At 46.9% G+C, this 16,429-nt stretch overlaps 1 protein-coding gene across 1 annotated transcript in view; it reads left to right on the forward strand.

Moving 5' to 3' along the window:
* Window positions 1–4,607: 4,607 nt before the first annotated feature.
* Tram1 (translocation associated membrane protein 1) overlaps window positions 4,608–16,429 on the forward strand; it is a 29,923-nt gene continuing 18,101 nt past the window's right edge. The window contains exons 1-4 of the mRNA XM_005361879.2: window positions 4,608–4,909; window positions 14,038–14,101; window positions 15,335–15,456; window positions 15,567–15,683. Coding sequence (XP_005361936.1) covers window positions 4,787–4,909; window positions 14,038–14,101; window positions 15,335–15,456; window positions 15,567–15,683 — 426 coding nt within the window. The 5' untranslated portion in view covers window positions 4,608–4,786. The remainder of the gene's footprint in view (window positions 4,910–14,037; window positions 14,102–15,334; window positions 15,457–15,566; window positions 15,684–16,429) is intronic.

Below are 16,429 nucleotides of genomic sequence, written 5' to 3' on the forward strand. Positions count from 1 at the left end.
GTTCAGTTCCATTGATCCTCCAGTCTGTTCTTATGCCAATACCAGCTGTTTTCAGTACTGTAGCTCTGTAGTAGAGTTTCAAGTCAGGGATTGTGATGCCTCCAGTTCTTTTATTGTACAGGATTGTTTTGGCTATCCTGGGTTTTTTGCTTTTCCATATGAAGTTGAGTACTGTTCTTTCGAGGTCTTTGAAGAATTTTGCTGGAATTTTGCTGGGCATTGCATTGAAGGCACTTCCAGCTTTTAAGGGCTGCCTAGCACATGTGCACAGGGGGATGGTGTGGTTACATCATCACACATGCGTGCAAGGGCTCATGCAACTGTGTCATATGCAGATAATTCAACCTTGCTGCACATGGGTCACAGGACCTTTAATATTCCAGGGGCCATTAGGCACTTCTGGCTGAAGGCTTATCTGCACATGCTTTGCCATGGAACCCGGAAGTGTCAGCCATGTTGTGTGGCTGAATCATTACAGTCATATCTGTTAAGAAAAAATAATAAGAAAGGGGCAGCTCCGCCAGTGCAAATAAATCCAATTAGGTCAAATTAAACCAAATCAAAATGCTCATCGTTTTATTAAGCACAGTGCTCTTGGGTGGCCAAGCACATGGTGGGGAGACAGGACAGCAGGAAGCCCACGCAAACCCGAAACCACGTGTTTTTCCTCTGGGAGCCCACTTAAATACCCTGTGGGAATGGTCCTGAACCCGCTCCCCCAGGGGTCAGGACCTGGCATGCTGGGATTTGGAGTCCAGAGCAATACACCTCCCAGGTCAGGGAAGCTGGGATGGATGCCAGGGGTTGGGGGCTATGCTCCCAACTTAACAGTATCTCCCAAACCTATCCAAACAGTGCCACCAGCTGAGGACCAGGGGTTCAAATGCCTGAGCCAATGGGAGCCATTTCTCATTCAAACCAACTGAGAAGCATCTCCCTACCTCCCAACCACTGATAATGTGACCAGCGGCCTCACATTCCCACCCATGACTTCCTCATCATGATAGACTGTATCGTCTAAACCAGGAACCAGAATAAGCCTTTCCCCCTTATGTTGGCTTTGGCCATGCATTGCAGGACAGAACAAGAAAGATAACACACTTGCTTATATTCAAGCTTCCATTCCAGGTATGAATTCTAAAAAGGAAGACTAAGCCTGTCTTACTTACAGACTAGGTACTCAGGACTTGACTGATGTATCACAAAGTGCCCCTTCGTGTGTTCTAAGATTAGTATGTTTGGAGGGTATACTTCAAGTCATTTTAATATTTGACTCTTAGGTAGAGTGTCTTCAAGTTTCATTCTAGTCAATGTAAAGTCCCTTTTTAGTGAAAACCGGTTGAGTTTCAATAAATTTCAATTAAATCTTGAAGGCCAGAGTGGTGCACATGCCTTTTATCCTAACACTCAGGAGACAGAAATGGGCAGATATCTGTGTGTTCAAGGGCACCCAGAGCAGCACAAGAGAGACGCTGTCTAAAAGCAAAGCCTTAGGAGATGCAATGAAAAGATTACATACCCCTTTGGAACACTGGTGTCTACCACTGTGGCGGTAGGTTTGAGGTGGTGTCATAGTGCCTTTTGATTAATTTAAGTATTTAATCTTCATCTTCCTTGGATACATTTGGTCTCTCAATTGAACAGATTTCTGCTAAACAATTTGGTGCTATAATCTCTTGTTGAAAAATACTTAATAAAATGTTATTAATGTATGTTAATGTATGCAAAAAAAGAACACTGGTCTAGTGGGAAGGCAGGTTTTCAATCAGAATACAGCATACCGTGTCAGAAAAATGAGTATACTGCCGGGTGGTGGTGGAGCACACCTTTTATCCCAGCACTCAGGAGGCAGAGGCAGGCAGATCTCTGTGAGTTCAAGGCCACAAGGCTAGCGTGGTCTACTAGAGCTAGTTCCGGGAATGGCTCCAAAACTACAGAGAAACCCTGTCACACGCAAAAAAAAAAAAGTAAAAAAAAAAAAAGAGTATGGTAATCAGCTTTCTGTTGTTGTGACAAATAGCTGGCAAAGACAGCTCAATCTCAATTCCATTTTCAGAGGTTCCAGGGCGTGGTTGCTTGGTCTACTCGCGTCTTTCTCCTGGTGAAGTGGGACCTGAGGGGTGGGGTGGAGCAAAGCTGCTTATCTCAGGAGAGAGAAGGGCGGGGAGAGTCCAAGACCTGGAGGGACATGGAAGCCAGGGTCTTAGGAGGGAAATGGAAGCCAGGGTCTTAGGAGGGAAATGGAAGCCAGGGTCTTAGAAAGGACAGATCTCTTTCTTTCCCCCAGCCAGGCATGGTGGCTCATGCCTATAATCAGCATTCAGGAGGATGAGGCAGGAAGGCGGCAGTGACTTTGCAGTCAGCTCAGGCTATAGAGTTTAAGGCCACCCTGTGTTAGGAGTGAAACCCTGTCTAAAATACAAAACAACAGCAACAAAAATAGGAACCTCCTAGCGATATACTTCCTCCAACTAGGCCTCAGCTCCCAGAGTTTCTGTTGCCTCCTCATAATCCCACCAGCCCTGGGTGACACTTTTAGAACAAGCGTTGGGGGTCATTTAACATCGACACCAGAATATCGGTAGTTGGCACAAGGTTTCTTCAGGAGAAAAAAACTATATCCTAAAGTTAGGTTATGGTGATAGCTGTGCAATTTTGTAAAATATGTGATAAACCAATCAGATTATATACCCCAAATAAGTGATCTCTATAATTTTTATATCCAAGCTTCCTTAGACTACAGCTGAATCCTAAGATAAGATTGGCTAGGGCAATCACGAAAATCTGTGAAGATTTCAAAAATGTCACTCATCAACTAGATTTGAAGGAACCACAAACTCTGCTAGGTAGAAGAGACAAGCAAATGTTCCAGACAAAGGCAGCTGACACAAGGCAGAAAGGCACTTGGGAAAGCCTGTCCTTGCTTCTCAGTGAGTATTAAGTAATGGAGGTCAAAGAGACAGGTCAGAGGGTGCTGAAGGGCAAGGCCTAGCCTGTTTGTGCAGGCAGGACCAGTCACAAAGGGATATTTGGTCGAGCTAGCTTTCCACGCGGAAAAGGGGGAAACAGTGAAGAAGAGTCTCAGAGAACATTCAGAGGGGGGCCTGAAAGGTGGAAATCACTAAGGAGAAGTGAAACTCATGATTTTAACCAGAAAGGAAAATAATAATACTAAGCCTAGTGGCCTCTCGGTTAAACACTCCCCTGGCAGCAGCTCCTTTAGTTGCTAAGGTGACCACCACCGTCCTCCCAACAGATGAAGCCCACCTGGTTTGTGCTTCCTCTACTCTCCTTGGGGAAATACAGCTTCCTCATGCCCTGAGTTTTTCTCCTGGTGCTTCAGTTCCATTTAACACGTTTCACTTTCAAAATCTTTTTTAAAGATTCTCTTTCTGCATGTGAATGAAGGTCCATAAGAATAGGTTAGTTTGAATTTCTCCTTGAGTTTTGAATTCTCAGTTGAGTTCCTGGTACTGGGTCAATTCCCAATCCCTACTTTTTGAGTAAATGGATACATAAATAAGGAAATTGAGTCTCACAGAAGTAACTTGTCTATGAAAATACAGATATTAAGTTGAGCATTGATTCAATAACCACTACTTATTTATTTGTTTATTTATTTTTGTTTTTTAGAGTCAGGGTTTCTCTGTAGCTTTGGTGCCTGACCTGGAACTAGCTCTTGTAGACCAGGCTGGCCTCAAACTCACAGAGAATAGCCTGCCTCTGCCTCCCGAGTGCTGGGATTAGCAATAAACACCTCCTCCGGTTTCTGAAAGTGGCAATAGAGAAAGGAGATTAAATTGCCTTGATTTGGTGCTGGAATGGATGTCGAAGGGCAATAAAAAGTCGCAACATGAGTTGGTTTTAGCTTCTAGATTGGGCAAGCAGTGCACCTTTTCAGGAAAAAGAAAGACCCTGGGTTCAACTGAAGAAGAAAAGAAGAGCGTGGCAAGGGAAATCTTTTTTTCACGACTTCCTAAATAGTGTTAATACGATGTAACAAGTAAATCTAAACACCCAGTGGAGAAGGGCAGTCTGGCGAGAAAGACACAAAAGAGTTTTAGGCAAACAAGAGTTTAAAGCCAGTCTTTATTTGAAACAAGGTGTTGCTATGTAGCCCTGGATAGCACTTCTGCCTCAGCCTCGCAAGCCAAGGGATTACAGGAAGTCAGCCACAATCCCTAGCAGATGCTTGAAATCTGAAGCAGAGCTCAGACTATCGAAAAATACTACTTCGTTTTATTCCAAATTTTCTGGACGGTGACTGTTGCTTACACAACTGCCCATCAGTGTGGAAGAACGTCGTAGCACCAAGGCCAGGGTGGGCCAGGAAGGCGAGAAGGCACCGGGCGACCATGCACATACTATGGCACGCGACCTTAGGGACCATTCCCAGGAAGCTCGCAGCCCAAACGACTCCCAAACCGTCGGCAGGGCGCGAAGCCTCGGCGCGCTACCCGTGTCCTGCGGCCTCCAGTCCACAGGGGGCGCTGTGGGTCACCAGGCGTGGCCACGGCGCGAGCGCGCGGTCTCTCCCTGGTGCGCATGCTCGCCTCGGGCTGGCTTTTTTTTTTTCTTTTCTTTTTTTTTTTTTTTTTTTTTTTTTCCGGGCCGCCCCGGCGGCTGCGTACTGGCTGTGGGATGGGAAGTGAAGCCCCAGCGAGCGGCTGCGGCGGGGCTGTGCGGAGCAGCCAGCGGGAGGCGGCGGCGGCGAGGCGCTAAGCAGCCGAGAGCGCGGAGCCGGGCGTAGGGAGCACCTGCAGGCACAGGCACAGGCGGCTCCACCATGGCGATTCGCAAGAAGAGCAACAAGAACCCGCCGCTGCTGAGCCACGAATTCGTGCTGCAGAATCACGCGGACATCGTCTCCTGCCTGGCGATGCTCTTCCTGCTGGGGCTCATGTTCGAGGTGAGCCCTCCTCCGTCCCGAGCCCCGGCCCATCCCGAGCCCCGGCCGAGGCAGGCGACCCCAGAGGAGCCGGTCGGCGCTGCGCAGCCCCCGCACCCCCCGCAGCCCCCCGCAGGCCCTGCGGCCCCGGCCCGGCCCGCCGCCCCCTCCCGCGCCGCGCAGTTCCTGCTTCCCGCGAAGGGTTACGTGGCAGCCGGCGAGGGGCCGGCGGGGGCGGCGGGCGCGGTCGTGGCGCTGGCCCTGCGCGGTGGGCGGACCCGGGGCCGGGGCAGCAGGGCCGAGTGACTGACAGGGACCCCCAGACCCACGTCGGCCGCTGCCGCCTGCGCGGAGGGCGGGGACCGGGGACCCGCACTCGGTGGCCCCTCGTCCCGCCGACGGCCACTCACCCAACTTTCCTACCTTGGGTCTCGTTCCCCGGAGGATCGGGTCTGATCCCGACCGAGGCTCGCAACAGCTGTGTTGAGGAGTTGAGCGATTCCGTGTCTCATCGCAGAGGCGATGAGACTGTCAGGAGTGTGTAAATTCTCTTCCCACAGATCTGAGTATTTTGATGACTTATTTAACAGCTGTTGAATGTGGGTAATGAAGTTTGCAAGGTGAACCTGTAACATCCTACGGGTTTTTTCCACCCTCCTCAGTGCATCCGCCCACTCCCTCCCCCCTTCTAATTTTTTTTTTATCTGTAAACCTCTGAGTCTCATTAAATATATTGATGATTACCATTTTGTCTCCCCTCCCCCTTGGCCTGTAACCTAGTGGGGATATTTTATTATTCATTTTTACTAGTATTTTTTTTTTTTTTTTACCGTCGAGAATAGAGCTTTAAAGATTTGCGTGAGAGCAAAAACTAATGGAATGAGACAGCCCAAGCTGAAAGGTGAATAGGGTTTTGGTTTTGGTTTTGCATTAAGCCTGTGTGTGTGTGTGTGTGTGTGTGTGTGTGATCATTAGATATCTTTCTGTGTGTTATGCTTGCTTCTCTTCTAGTAGACTTTCTGAATCTACATATGGGTATTATTCCTGATAGTGTCACAAACCGTTGTAGCCACTGCTAAGGAGGTGGCAGAGTGAAAGGAAAGTGGAACTAACTTGCCCAACAGCTTACCAGGCAACCCAAATCTGAGACGTAATTTATCTCCCCTTACCAGACAACATAGAAGTCCCTGGCACCGGCCACACAGCTGGTGATGAGGAGTCCATCGGATAATTTGGCCTGTAGAAGTCTGACAGTATTTTGTGATTGGGTGATATTTAAAATGCTTGCTTTGATTGTTTGTTGGAGACTGAACCCAACCAAGACTGGTGCAGGTCAGGCAAGAGCTCTATGCCTGACCTGTACCCCCAGTCCCTAGTGCGTGCTGTCTCAGAAGTGTGGCCGTGGGCTCAGTTGTCAGCAGCACACACAGTGCTAAATATTTGTAATCTCTGAATTTATGACATTTTTCCTGCTGTGATATAAAAGTAATTCGTACTTCAAGATAGTTAGCAGATGCTTATCGTGAGTTTGAGGCAGGAGAGTTATGAATTCAGATCCACTGTGGCCTACATAGTGAATTCCAGGTCCCTCCCTGTCTTTAAAATAGTAGTAATAAAAATAAAACGCAATCTTTTATATGCACCAGTATGCACAACAGTTTTTTTATGACTGGCCATCTCCAACACGGGAAGAACTCCTGACTTGAGAGGCCTAATTGAGAGATCTGTAGAGCAGATTTGCAGTGCTTTAAGTGAAGCGAAATGTAAACCAGAAACTTGGACACTGAGAAATACCACAGTCTCTGCTCTTATGAAAACTGTTTGGTGTTCTTTTGCCACATTTTCTAGGGAAATTCACTATTATGTTAATGATTGGGGAGGGGGTTTAGCCCTGGCTGTCCTGGGAATGTGCTGCATTGACCAGGCTGGCCTTGAACTCACAAGAACCTTCTGCCTCTGCTGGGATTAAAGGTTTAACAGTAAGTGAATTGTTTAATACTGAATAGAAGCTTTTAAAACCACTCCAAAAAGGAGTGTATTAAAACCGTGAACAGAACAGCTTGGTCCATGAAGTCGTTTCTTTCTCCTTAACCATATGTTAAAGAGTTAAGTTTGGAAGGCACGTTATCTATGTGCGGGTGAAACTGTCTGGATGGGATTTTGCTGTTTGACTGAGGTTTTAGCAGCAATTATTTTAAAAGTCAATCTAATTATAGAAGTACGGTGTATATGCTGAAATAATAGAGAAGCTGGTATTTTGCGGAACTGTTGAGACTTTTGTGGAAGAACACTGAGGAAATGTTAGGGAATTCATGGAGAAACCAGGAAGGACTAACACGGGGTGTTATCAGCCAAGCGCACAGCACGTGGGAATCCTCTAGAAGTCTGCGCTCTGCAGCTAATTCAAGTTAGGGGATATTGGAACTCGAGTTTCCTAATCTAGAAATGGGTTATGCAGAGGCTGGAATGAACTAAGATGTCTATTCCCTCACTCAGGGTTGGACTTACAAGAAGGTAGCTATGGTAATTCCTTGGAAATCCGTCCAGGTTAGAAAACAGATGGCAGAGTAAAAACAGGTTTCTCTTTCTCTCTCTCTCTCTCTCTCTCGCTCTCTCGCTCTCTCGCTCTCTCGCTCTCTCGCTCTCTCGCTCTCTCTGTCTCTGTCTCTGTCTCTCTCTCTCTCTCTGTCTCTCTCTCTCTCTCTCTCTCTCGCTCTCATTCTTTCAGAAGATTGAGGGAGAAGTAACCTGCGGGAAATGTTTGATTGTAGGAGCTCTTACAGATCTTCTTGTAAATAATGTTTTCTTTGTACAGTCGGTGTCTGTCTACAGAATGCAGATACTACTAGTGATTTTGTATTTAAAGTAGGAAACATGGAGCCGTGAGAGAAGCTGTAAAGCTTCTTTGGAAGCTTCCTAGACGGGATTGCTATGGAAGGGTAAAGAGGGTTTACAGAGTCAGTGACCTTGCAGACGGGCGGTTAGGGAGCCGCACTGTTTGGCTGGTAGGTTTGCGGATATCAATGTTTGCAGCTATTATGGGACAGCATTAAAGGTTTCACCTAATTTATTCCTAGATTTATTCGTACATGTGTGCACGCATGCGCACACAAGTCTTTGTGCCACAGCACACGTGTAGAGATGAGAACACAGCTTATGGGTTATGGGAGTTAGATCTCTCCCCTGCCTCCCATGCAGGTTCTGTGGATTGAACTCAGTTCATGAGGGATGGCAGCAGGTACCTTTATCCCACGTGTTTTATTATAGTTTGGTTTTAGTTTCCATTTAAACTTGTTTACATACATGGATGTCTTGCCTGCATGCATGTCTGTGTACTGCATGTGTGCCTGGTGCCCTTGGAGGCCAGAAGAGGGTGTCATACCCCCTAAACTGAAGTTATTTGTAAGCTCTGTGGGTACTAGGAATAGAACCTGGACCCTCTGGAAAAACAGCAAGTACTGTTAACCTCTAAGCCGTCTATACAATCCCACAAGTTTTATTTATGTATTTTGGGTTTTTTGTTGTTTTGTTTTGTGTGTGTGTGTAGCCCTGGCCATCCTGGAACTCAATCTATAGACCAGTCTGGCCTCAAACTCAGATGTCTGCCTGCCACTGCCTCCTGAGTGTTGGGATTAAAGGTTTGAGCCACCATACCCAGCCAGGTTTTATTTTTAAATATAGCTTGTTTTAATGATATTTCTCTCCTGTCTCGCAAAACCTAAAAAATAATAATAATTTTATGTAAACTGATGGAGAAGTAGAATTTGATAGTCAGAAATTCTCTTGCCTTTCAGGAATCCAGTATATACAGTGGCCATGCCTATCTCTAACAGAGATATCTCTAATATAACAGTATATCTCTAATATACTTCTCATCTTTATGATATGAACAGGCACCAAGCCCCCACTTAGAAGCACTCAAAACACCAACTGACATCTTAGGACTTTGCATGTGTGGACTTGGATCTCATTAGGTTGTGGTAACCTATGTAAGATAGGTCTAAACTGACTCTTTGTTTTCTAAGTGGATAGTAGTATAAATGTCAAATGGCCAATTTTACTATTTAATGTAATAAGCACCAGGGTGGCATGTTTACATTCTGAATCAATTGGCTGAAGCCGTGCTGAATGGGATGGATGTTTAGAAAGCTGGGCAATGTCAACAAAGATGAGTTCCACTCTACATTCTTAGGTGGGTATTGTTTCTGTTTTTTCTCCTCTCCTTCGGCCTAATGTCACATGCTAAGCCAGTTGGAAGGCAGATCTTAATTTTATTTGGAAGCCTTGCATAAAAGGATAATGTAATTTTTGTTGTGTTTGGAATTTGGTACTATATTCATCTTTGAAGGTTTACATTTACTGTGTATAAAGGAAAACAAGGTTTTCTCTGTGGTATTGATGACCTCATTATAAACTGAAAATGGGGGCATGGAGGCAGCAGAAGAGACGGAGTGTAGATACGCACGCGATACCACAGCAAACTCGTGGGGGTCAGAGGGCAACTTTGAGGAATCTCTTCTCTCCTTTCATCATGTGTTCAGGAATCAAAGTTGTCATCCTTTAACGCCCAAGTCACCTTGCTGACCCCACCAAATCTCATTTTAAATCTTTTTTTAGCCTTGTATTGAGAGAGAGAATGAGAGAATGAGAATGTGTATGTTGGGAGGGAGGGAAGGTCAGGAGGTGACTTGCAAGAGTCAATGTTCTCCTTCTGGCACAGGCATCCCAAAGACTGAACCCAAGTGTCAGTCCTGGCAGCCAGCAAAACTACCTGGGCTGCGTCCCCAGGCCCTCGCCAGGTTTCAGTGCAGTACCTTTGTTAGCCCTTTTTTCTGGTCAGCTGATCTTCTTATCCTCCCTGTTCAGCAGCTCACTTTAGTGAGCATCTTCTAGATGGTTTGGTTTTGTTTTATCATAGGCCTGATTTATCTCTAGATCATGAACTCCGGGATAGCGGAGTTCAGGCACGGCCTAAACAGTTTACTCCCCCCCCCACACACACACACCCATTCCACTGTTCTTCTGCCAACTCTCTAGTGAGTCCACATTGTTGGGGTAACTCTGTCTCTTCCTTTCCGCCCATGTGTAAACTCTCATTGCTTCTTTACTTAGCTAAAGGACACCGCTGTACCTTATCCACAGGGACAGGGTGTAGAACCCCAGGGATGCCTGCAGCCGCATATTTTTTTAGGGCACTACGTGTCCTATGAGTTTGCTACATGTGCTGTCGGTGATGGTTTTAGTAAACCAAGCGTGATGAAAGAGACCAACAACAGTGATAAGATAGAACAGTTATACTCTAACGCCAGTCATGTGAAGGCCGCCTCTGTTAGCCTCCTGCATTGCTTCTCCCTTGTGCTGTGACTTGCACTGAAACAAGGCGGAGGATGATGCGCACTTAGGCTCCAGTGTCAAGGTTACAGGCACAAGCACTGCCCCAGCAGCTCATCCAGTTACCACGACAGCCCCTGGCAGGCCAGTAGGTGATTGATGTCCCGGGTTAGGCTCCACCAGGCTACTCGCTGTAACACTGTTTAAAACTGACCTCTGTCAAGAGTCTGCTGCATTCGTCGAGGCTGCTCTTGACCACAGATACCTGAAAACACACCTAAGGGGAGACTACTGTTCCTTGCCTTGCCTTGCCTTCTCCTCGGTCTTCTTCCCCAGCCCCTTCTCCTTTTCTGTGTCACACAGGCTGGCCTCGTGTTCCTGATCCTTCTGTTGTACCCTCCTGAGTCCTGGGGTTACAGACATGGACCAACATACTTGGCTGTTTCTGCCTTTTTATATGCATGAGATTCACATCGTTGAGGGGTTCTAGGAAAAAATCATGCACCTGTTGATATCACAGATTTTTGCCTCAGACATGATCTGTGATCTTTGTGCTTCTCCTGGCCAGGCAACATTGAACATCGCGCTATCCCCTCCCCCACCCTGCTTGCAGGTAAAACAGCTTTTATCAGCTGTCAGCTGCTGTGGTAGGTGATACAGCCCAGGAATGCTGCGACTGGGGAGGCTGAGGGAAGAGTCTAGTTCTGGGTTAGCCTTGGCTGCGCGTCAGATACCAGATCAGCCCTACCTCGTGTGTGTGCGTGTGTGCGCGTGCGTGTGTGCGTGCGTGTGTGTACGTGTGCGTGTGTGTGTGCGTGTGTGTGCGTGTGTGTGTGCGTGTGTGTGTGTGTGTACGTGTGCGCGTGTGTGTACGTGTGCGTGTGTGTGTGCGTGTGTGTGTACGTGTGCGCGTGTGTGTGCGTGTGCGTGCGTGCGTGTGTGTGCGTGGGTGCGTGTGCGCATGTGCGTGCGTGTGCGTGGGTGTGTGCGTGCGTGTGTGTGGGTGCGTGCGTGCGTGTGTAGAGAGAGAGACACAGATACACACAGATTTGGGGGGGTGTGGATGGATCCCCATTCTCTTCATTCTCCCTTCACTTTCTCGCATATCGATTTCTTCAGGTCACATAAGTAAGACAGTTCTATCCCCAACTCATCATAAATTATAGTCAAACATAGGGATCCACCATGTATATGGCATTTAAGAAACAAATGAATTCCATGCTTAGAACTAAGTCTCCCTCTGCAAAACCTCCCGTGGCTTATATGCAGACACTCCAGAATTTAAAAAGCAAGAAACCAAATTTGCTTTTGATCTCAGGCATGTAGGTAAGGGAAGCTTGGCCTGTGCTACCATCACAGCTGAGGAGGAAGCAGTCAAGATTACTCTGCTTACAGTTCCTTTCCTAACGCATCTTTCCACTGTTCTCTTTGTATTTAATTCCTCCTTTTCCCCTGGGAACTATCCCTGGGGACAGACTCATTATCTTTCCTGGCCTAAAAACAGCATCATGGTGGTTGTCTGCTGAGAGACCTGGTGCCATCTTGTTACTCTTAGGGTTTAAGTCCGCTGCACTTTGACTTCTCTGAGCCCTTTGTTGACGAGTCTCAAGCTGTGACCCGTGGATTCATTGCAGTCACCTTATCTTGCCTTTTGGAAATGCGACTGTGTGGTCCATCCGGTTTTTCAAGCATTTTCCTCTCATCTTTGGGGACGCCAGACACTTTCCTTTCTCTCTGTCACTGACATTTCTTTTTAGTTTAGGATACCACTGGCTTTCCCGGTTCACGGTTTGGGAAGTCAGGCCGGCTGCTTTGGGTCTGTGGTGGAATGAACATGGTGGCAGAGAGCCCCTGAGGGAGGGGCAGAGAAGCAGGAGAGAGGGAAAGGAAGAGAAAGATGGCAGGCTCTCCCAGTCCCCGTGAACCGGAAAGCTGCTCCTAGGCTCCACGAATAGTTCCATGGCTAAGGACCTTCAGGCCAAGCGTAGCAGGGACTTGAGTTTTGGCGGTCTCTGTTCACTCTGCAGACACTGTACACTTGCAGAAATGGTAGATAAGCTCCCACAATTCAAGCTCTGTCCAGACATAGTAATTCCCAAGTCTTAAGCTAACTTCTGCCTGCCAGCTTCTAGATTTGGATATAAGCTGCCTGCAGCCCTTTGCAACCATGTTTCTCAAAGAAATGTCAATCAGTTGATCAGTTTCTTCCCTGATGTTCATAACCTGCTGTTCTTGTACTCCTCCTTTGTGTTAGCATTTGTCACCTTGTTGTGCAAGCTGTAAGCACCAGTAAGTAATGTGGGACACTTTCCTTTGCCTACCAATCCTTACTTGGCTTCCTAAGTGCCTCGTCTATCCCACTGCCACCGTCCTAGTGCCAACTTTACTATCCTTCACTGGGTGTCTTGTAAAGTCTTACACTTGGCTTGCACGTTTACTCTGTGATGTTTCATCTTATATTTATTCTATAATGATGAACATATATTCTAGTTCCCACGCTAGGTTGGTCTTTAAAATTAGCATTGCATTCTTTCCCTTACTGTGTGGAGGTCAGGAGACAACCTGTAGGAGTCAGTGCTCTCCCTCCACCGTGTGGGCTGACAGGCTTGGTAACGAGGGCTCTTACTGGCTGAGCCATCTCTCCAGCCTCCCCAGACTAGGTTCTGAGCATCCAGTGACAGGATGATGTAAGCAGGGTCCCATCAGATGGTGCTTACTTCATAGCGGGTGCAGCAGAAGTGAACGGAGTCCTGCCATGTTGTGTGACTTGAAGGAGAGGCACATCTTTGTCTGACAAAGGAGCTGCCCCTCCCGTCTGAGAAGACTGTGGAGGGGCCAGAAAACTGGTGAGACCTTTGAAGAGAGGGAGGAATGTCGGCCCCACTATGCTAGGAAGACAGGAATCCAAGGAGAATCCAGGGAGAGTGGGGAACACGGAAAGGCGACTGGAAGATGATTGTGGTGGCGATGTGGAGAATCCAAGGGGCCACGAGATCCCTCCTTAAAATCAAATTTCAATCACACTGAAGCCACTCAGTACTGTTTCTGTGCTTTTCCTTTCTGCCTCGGCTGCCGTCTTCAACCCCTGGGCAACTTAGGAACATCAAAGAAGCTCTTGTGCCACACCTCGGAGAAGCATTTCCTACCCCAAGGAAAAGCAAAGAGCGTGGTCCTTTCTCCTGAGGATCTGGTATAGGGTGTTGGCCCAGATCCTGCAGCATTGTAACAGTCTGTTTACCGCTCCTGACGCAGCCCAGCTCTTGTCCTGGGACCAGGTCATTCATCTGTACTGAGCCTTTCAGGTCGAGCGCTGGCCTCGGTGCCTGTGAGTGCCCAGTGAGTAAACATTCCATCTTTGTGTTCTGACCGCAGTTAATGAAATACCTGCTGACCAGTTAGCCGGGCACATGGGAGAGGGGACGAGCGCATAGACCATGCAAGTGCTCCAACTTCACTCACACAAACTCTGCTTCCCTTATTAATTTACACAACATTTCCCTTGATGGGAACTTCCCAGTGATTGTTCTAGAGTAGAGAATTGATCTTTGAGAGATCATTGTTTGCTGGGTCAACTGAAGTCATGTTTTGAAATGTCAGCGGTACACACGGGTCACGTGGTCTGAATTACAGAAAGGTGCCTTGGTGAATTGTCCTAACTTAGACGCTGCTTGTGATCAGACATCCCCACTGTGTCTGCCCAAGGTGCTGCAGAATCGGGGGTCTTGCTTCTTGGAAGTGAGGGCAGAATTTGTGATCTTTTGCCCTTGATGTGTTTGGGAGAGAGTCACTACTGATGCTTTCCATGCTTTCTCCTCCAGATAACAGCAAAAGCAGCCATCGTCTTTGTTGCTCTTCAGTATAACGTCACCCGACCCGCAACAGGTAGGTGTTCATGTCGCGCGCCAGTGGGCAAATTTGGAAGTGTCCATGGACACTAAAATCTATGTTACTCTCTAGTGTCCGGGCTTTATTTTATCCTAAACAGTGTATGAAACCTGGTTTTATGTGTTTATTGTTTATTATATATTTTGTGCATATCTTGAAATTCCACCAGGGAATTTTCTGTATCACTCCCTACAGCCCCTGCTAATGGATATCCCGAGAGTAGATGTGCAGCCGGGATTTCTGCCCTTGGTTATATTTTAGCCTGGGGATGATCCTACACGCATATTCTTTGCATTTGTTTGTACTCTGCCGTCAGCAGGCATTTTGACGAGGGAAAGTATTAGTAAACTTTAGGGTTATCAGATAATTGTGGCCAAGCAAAACTTTGACTTTAGAAAGTTTTTTTTCCAAGTTATGCTATATAAAAATTGAGTTGCTGTTGAACAGGGTGCTGTGGTTGACTCTCGTAAGTGAGAGAGAGGAGGCTGACTTAAGGAAATGGGATGTATCCGTCAGTAACCTGCTCTGGGGTTCCCACCTTGGCAGAAGACCAGAGGGACGGGATGAGTTTTTCTGTTGTGTGCAGCTCTATAAACGCTTGGAAGAGTAAGTGACTGGGAACACAAGTTGCTCGAGACTAGTGTTGTTGGGCATTCGAGATTCCAGGATGAACTTGTCACCTAGAAGTCCCTAAACAAACCTCAGAACTCAAAAGCAGTAGCCAGCAGCTCATAAGTACTGACGTTCATTTTGAAAAATTAAAGCAAATTCAAAAATTAATGTAACTTTTGAATAGTAGCTGCATCTTTCTAACGCTCAGAAATCAGAACCAAAGCAGACAAGTCACATTAGCCTGCGGTGAGAATCAGAACAGAGGGTCCATTAGAAGTCCAGCCAAGCGGCTGCAGGGCTCTAGAGAAGAGAGTAGGCGAGGTAAAGGTCGGCCAGGTAGCATGCGGCTCCCTCCCCCTGTTTTTTGGTTCCTGGTGGCTGTGACTAACATGTGTCCAGTCTTTTGTAAGTAATCCCTGAAGCTTCAGGTGGTAGACAGCCTCTTCAGTTTTCCTTCCCCTGTGGCTCGAGACCCTCGGGGGAAATTGGCATCTCTGTAGAACTCTATTCGGGGTTGGTCTCCTTTCGTTTGTTTCCATAACTATGTTGTACCGAGTGCTGTTTTCATAAGCTCACGTATATTTTTGTGTGTGTGTGTGTGTCCTTTTTGGCCTTCAGAAGAACAAGCTACTGAATCAGCGTCTCTTTATTCCTATGGCTTCAAAGATTTGGCTACAGTTTTCTTCTACATGCTAGTGGCGATAATTATTCACGCCATAATTCAGGAGTATGTGTTGGATGTAAGTATACAATCTCAGAAATCCCTACTAGTTCTCCATCCTACGATCATCATATATTACGTGTATTTTGTGACTTGTTCTTTATTGCTAATACCTGCTTTTGTTTTCAGAAAATTAACAGACGAATGCACTTCTCCAAAACAAAGCACAGCAAGTTTAATGAGTCTGGTCAGCTCAGTGCATTCTACCTTCTTGCTTGTATTTGGGGTACATTCATTCTCGTCTCTGTAAGTATGTCACCAGGCATTGTCCATACATCTCTGTGACGCTAAGAACTCTGCTCGTGGATGAGTATACTGAAGAGTTCTCAGGCTGGCTCTTTTCAGATAGCACCAGTTCGAAGCTGCTGACTGAGCAAGGCTCACACAGTTTTCAGTGTGGGACATCGTTACTGTTTCTTGTTGTCACTTGTAGATCTCTGCTTTTACAGAGAGGATCTCGTGTTAACCACGAGCTTGCTGAGATTAGATAAGCAGAATTGTTTTTGGTCAGGTCGTCCTTGAGACCGTGGAGGGAGGGCTCCAGAAACAGCAGTGTTCAAGTAAGGCCGTGTGAACCTTTCGCTCTCTAATGAGAGGGACGACTGTGCCCACTTTAGTGTTAAATGACAACACACAGTGCCCCCAATCATATCCCATTCCATGGCTCTACACACCTCTGAGACTGTTGAACTGTCATCAGTCGTCATGGTAGAACTCAACAACAGCCAAGGAAGGTGCCCAGGATACAGCACTTAATAGCAGAGCTGTGCCCACCCCATCTTACTGATGTAGCAGACATAAAGGAAATCTGTCAGCTTAAAATCTGTTTTATGTAAGCTTTTAATGTAAGAGTTACCCTGGACCAGGAAGTGGTGGCACAGCCCCTTAATCTCAGTACTTGGGAGGCAAAGGCAGGCAGATCACTGGGAGTTCAAGGTCAGCCTGGTCTACAAAGTGAGTTCCAGGACAACCAGAGCTATGCAGAGAAACCC

Source organism: Microtus ochrogaster, linkage group LG5 (assembly GCF_000317375.1).
Source record: "Microtus ochrogaster isolate Prairie Vole_2 linkage group LG5, MicOch1.0, whole genome shotgun sequence".
NCBI classification, from domain to species: domain Eukaryota; kingdom Metazoa; phylum Chordata; class Mammalia; order Rodentia; family Cricetidae; genus Microtus; species Microtus ochrogaster.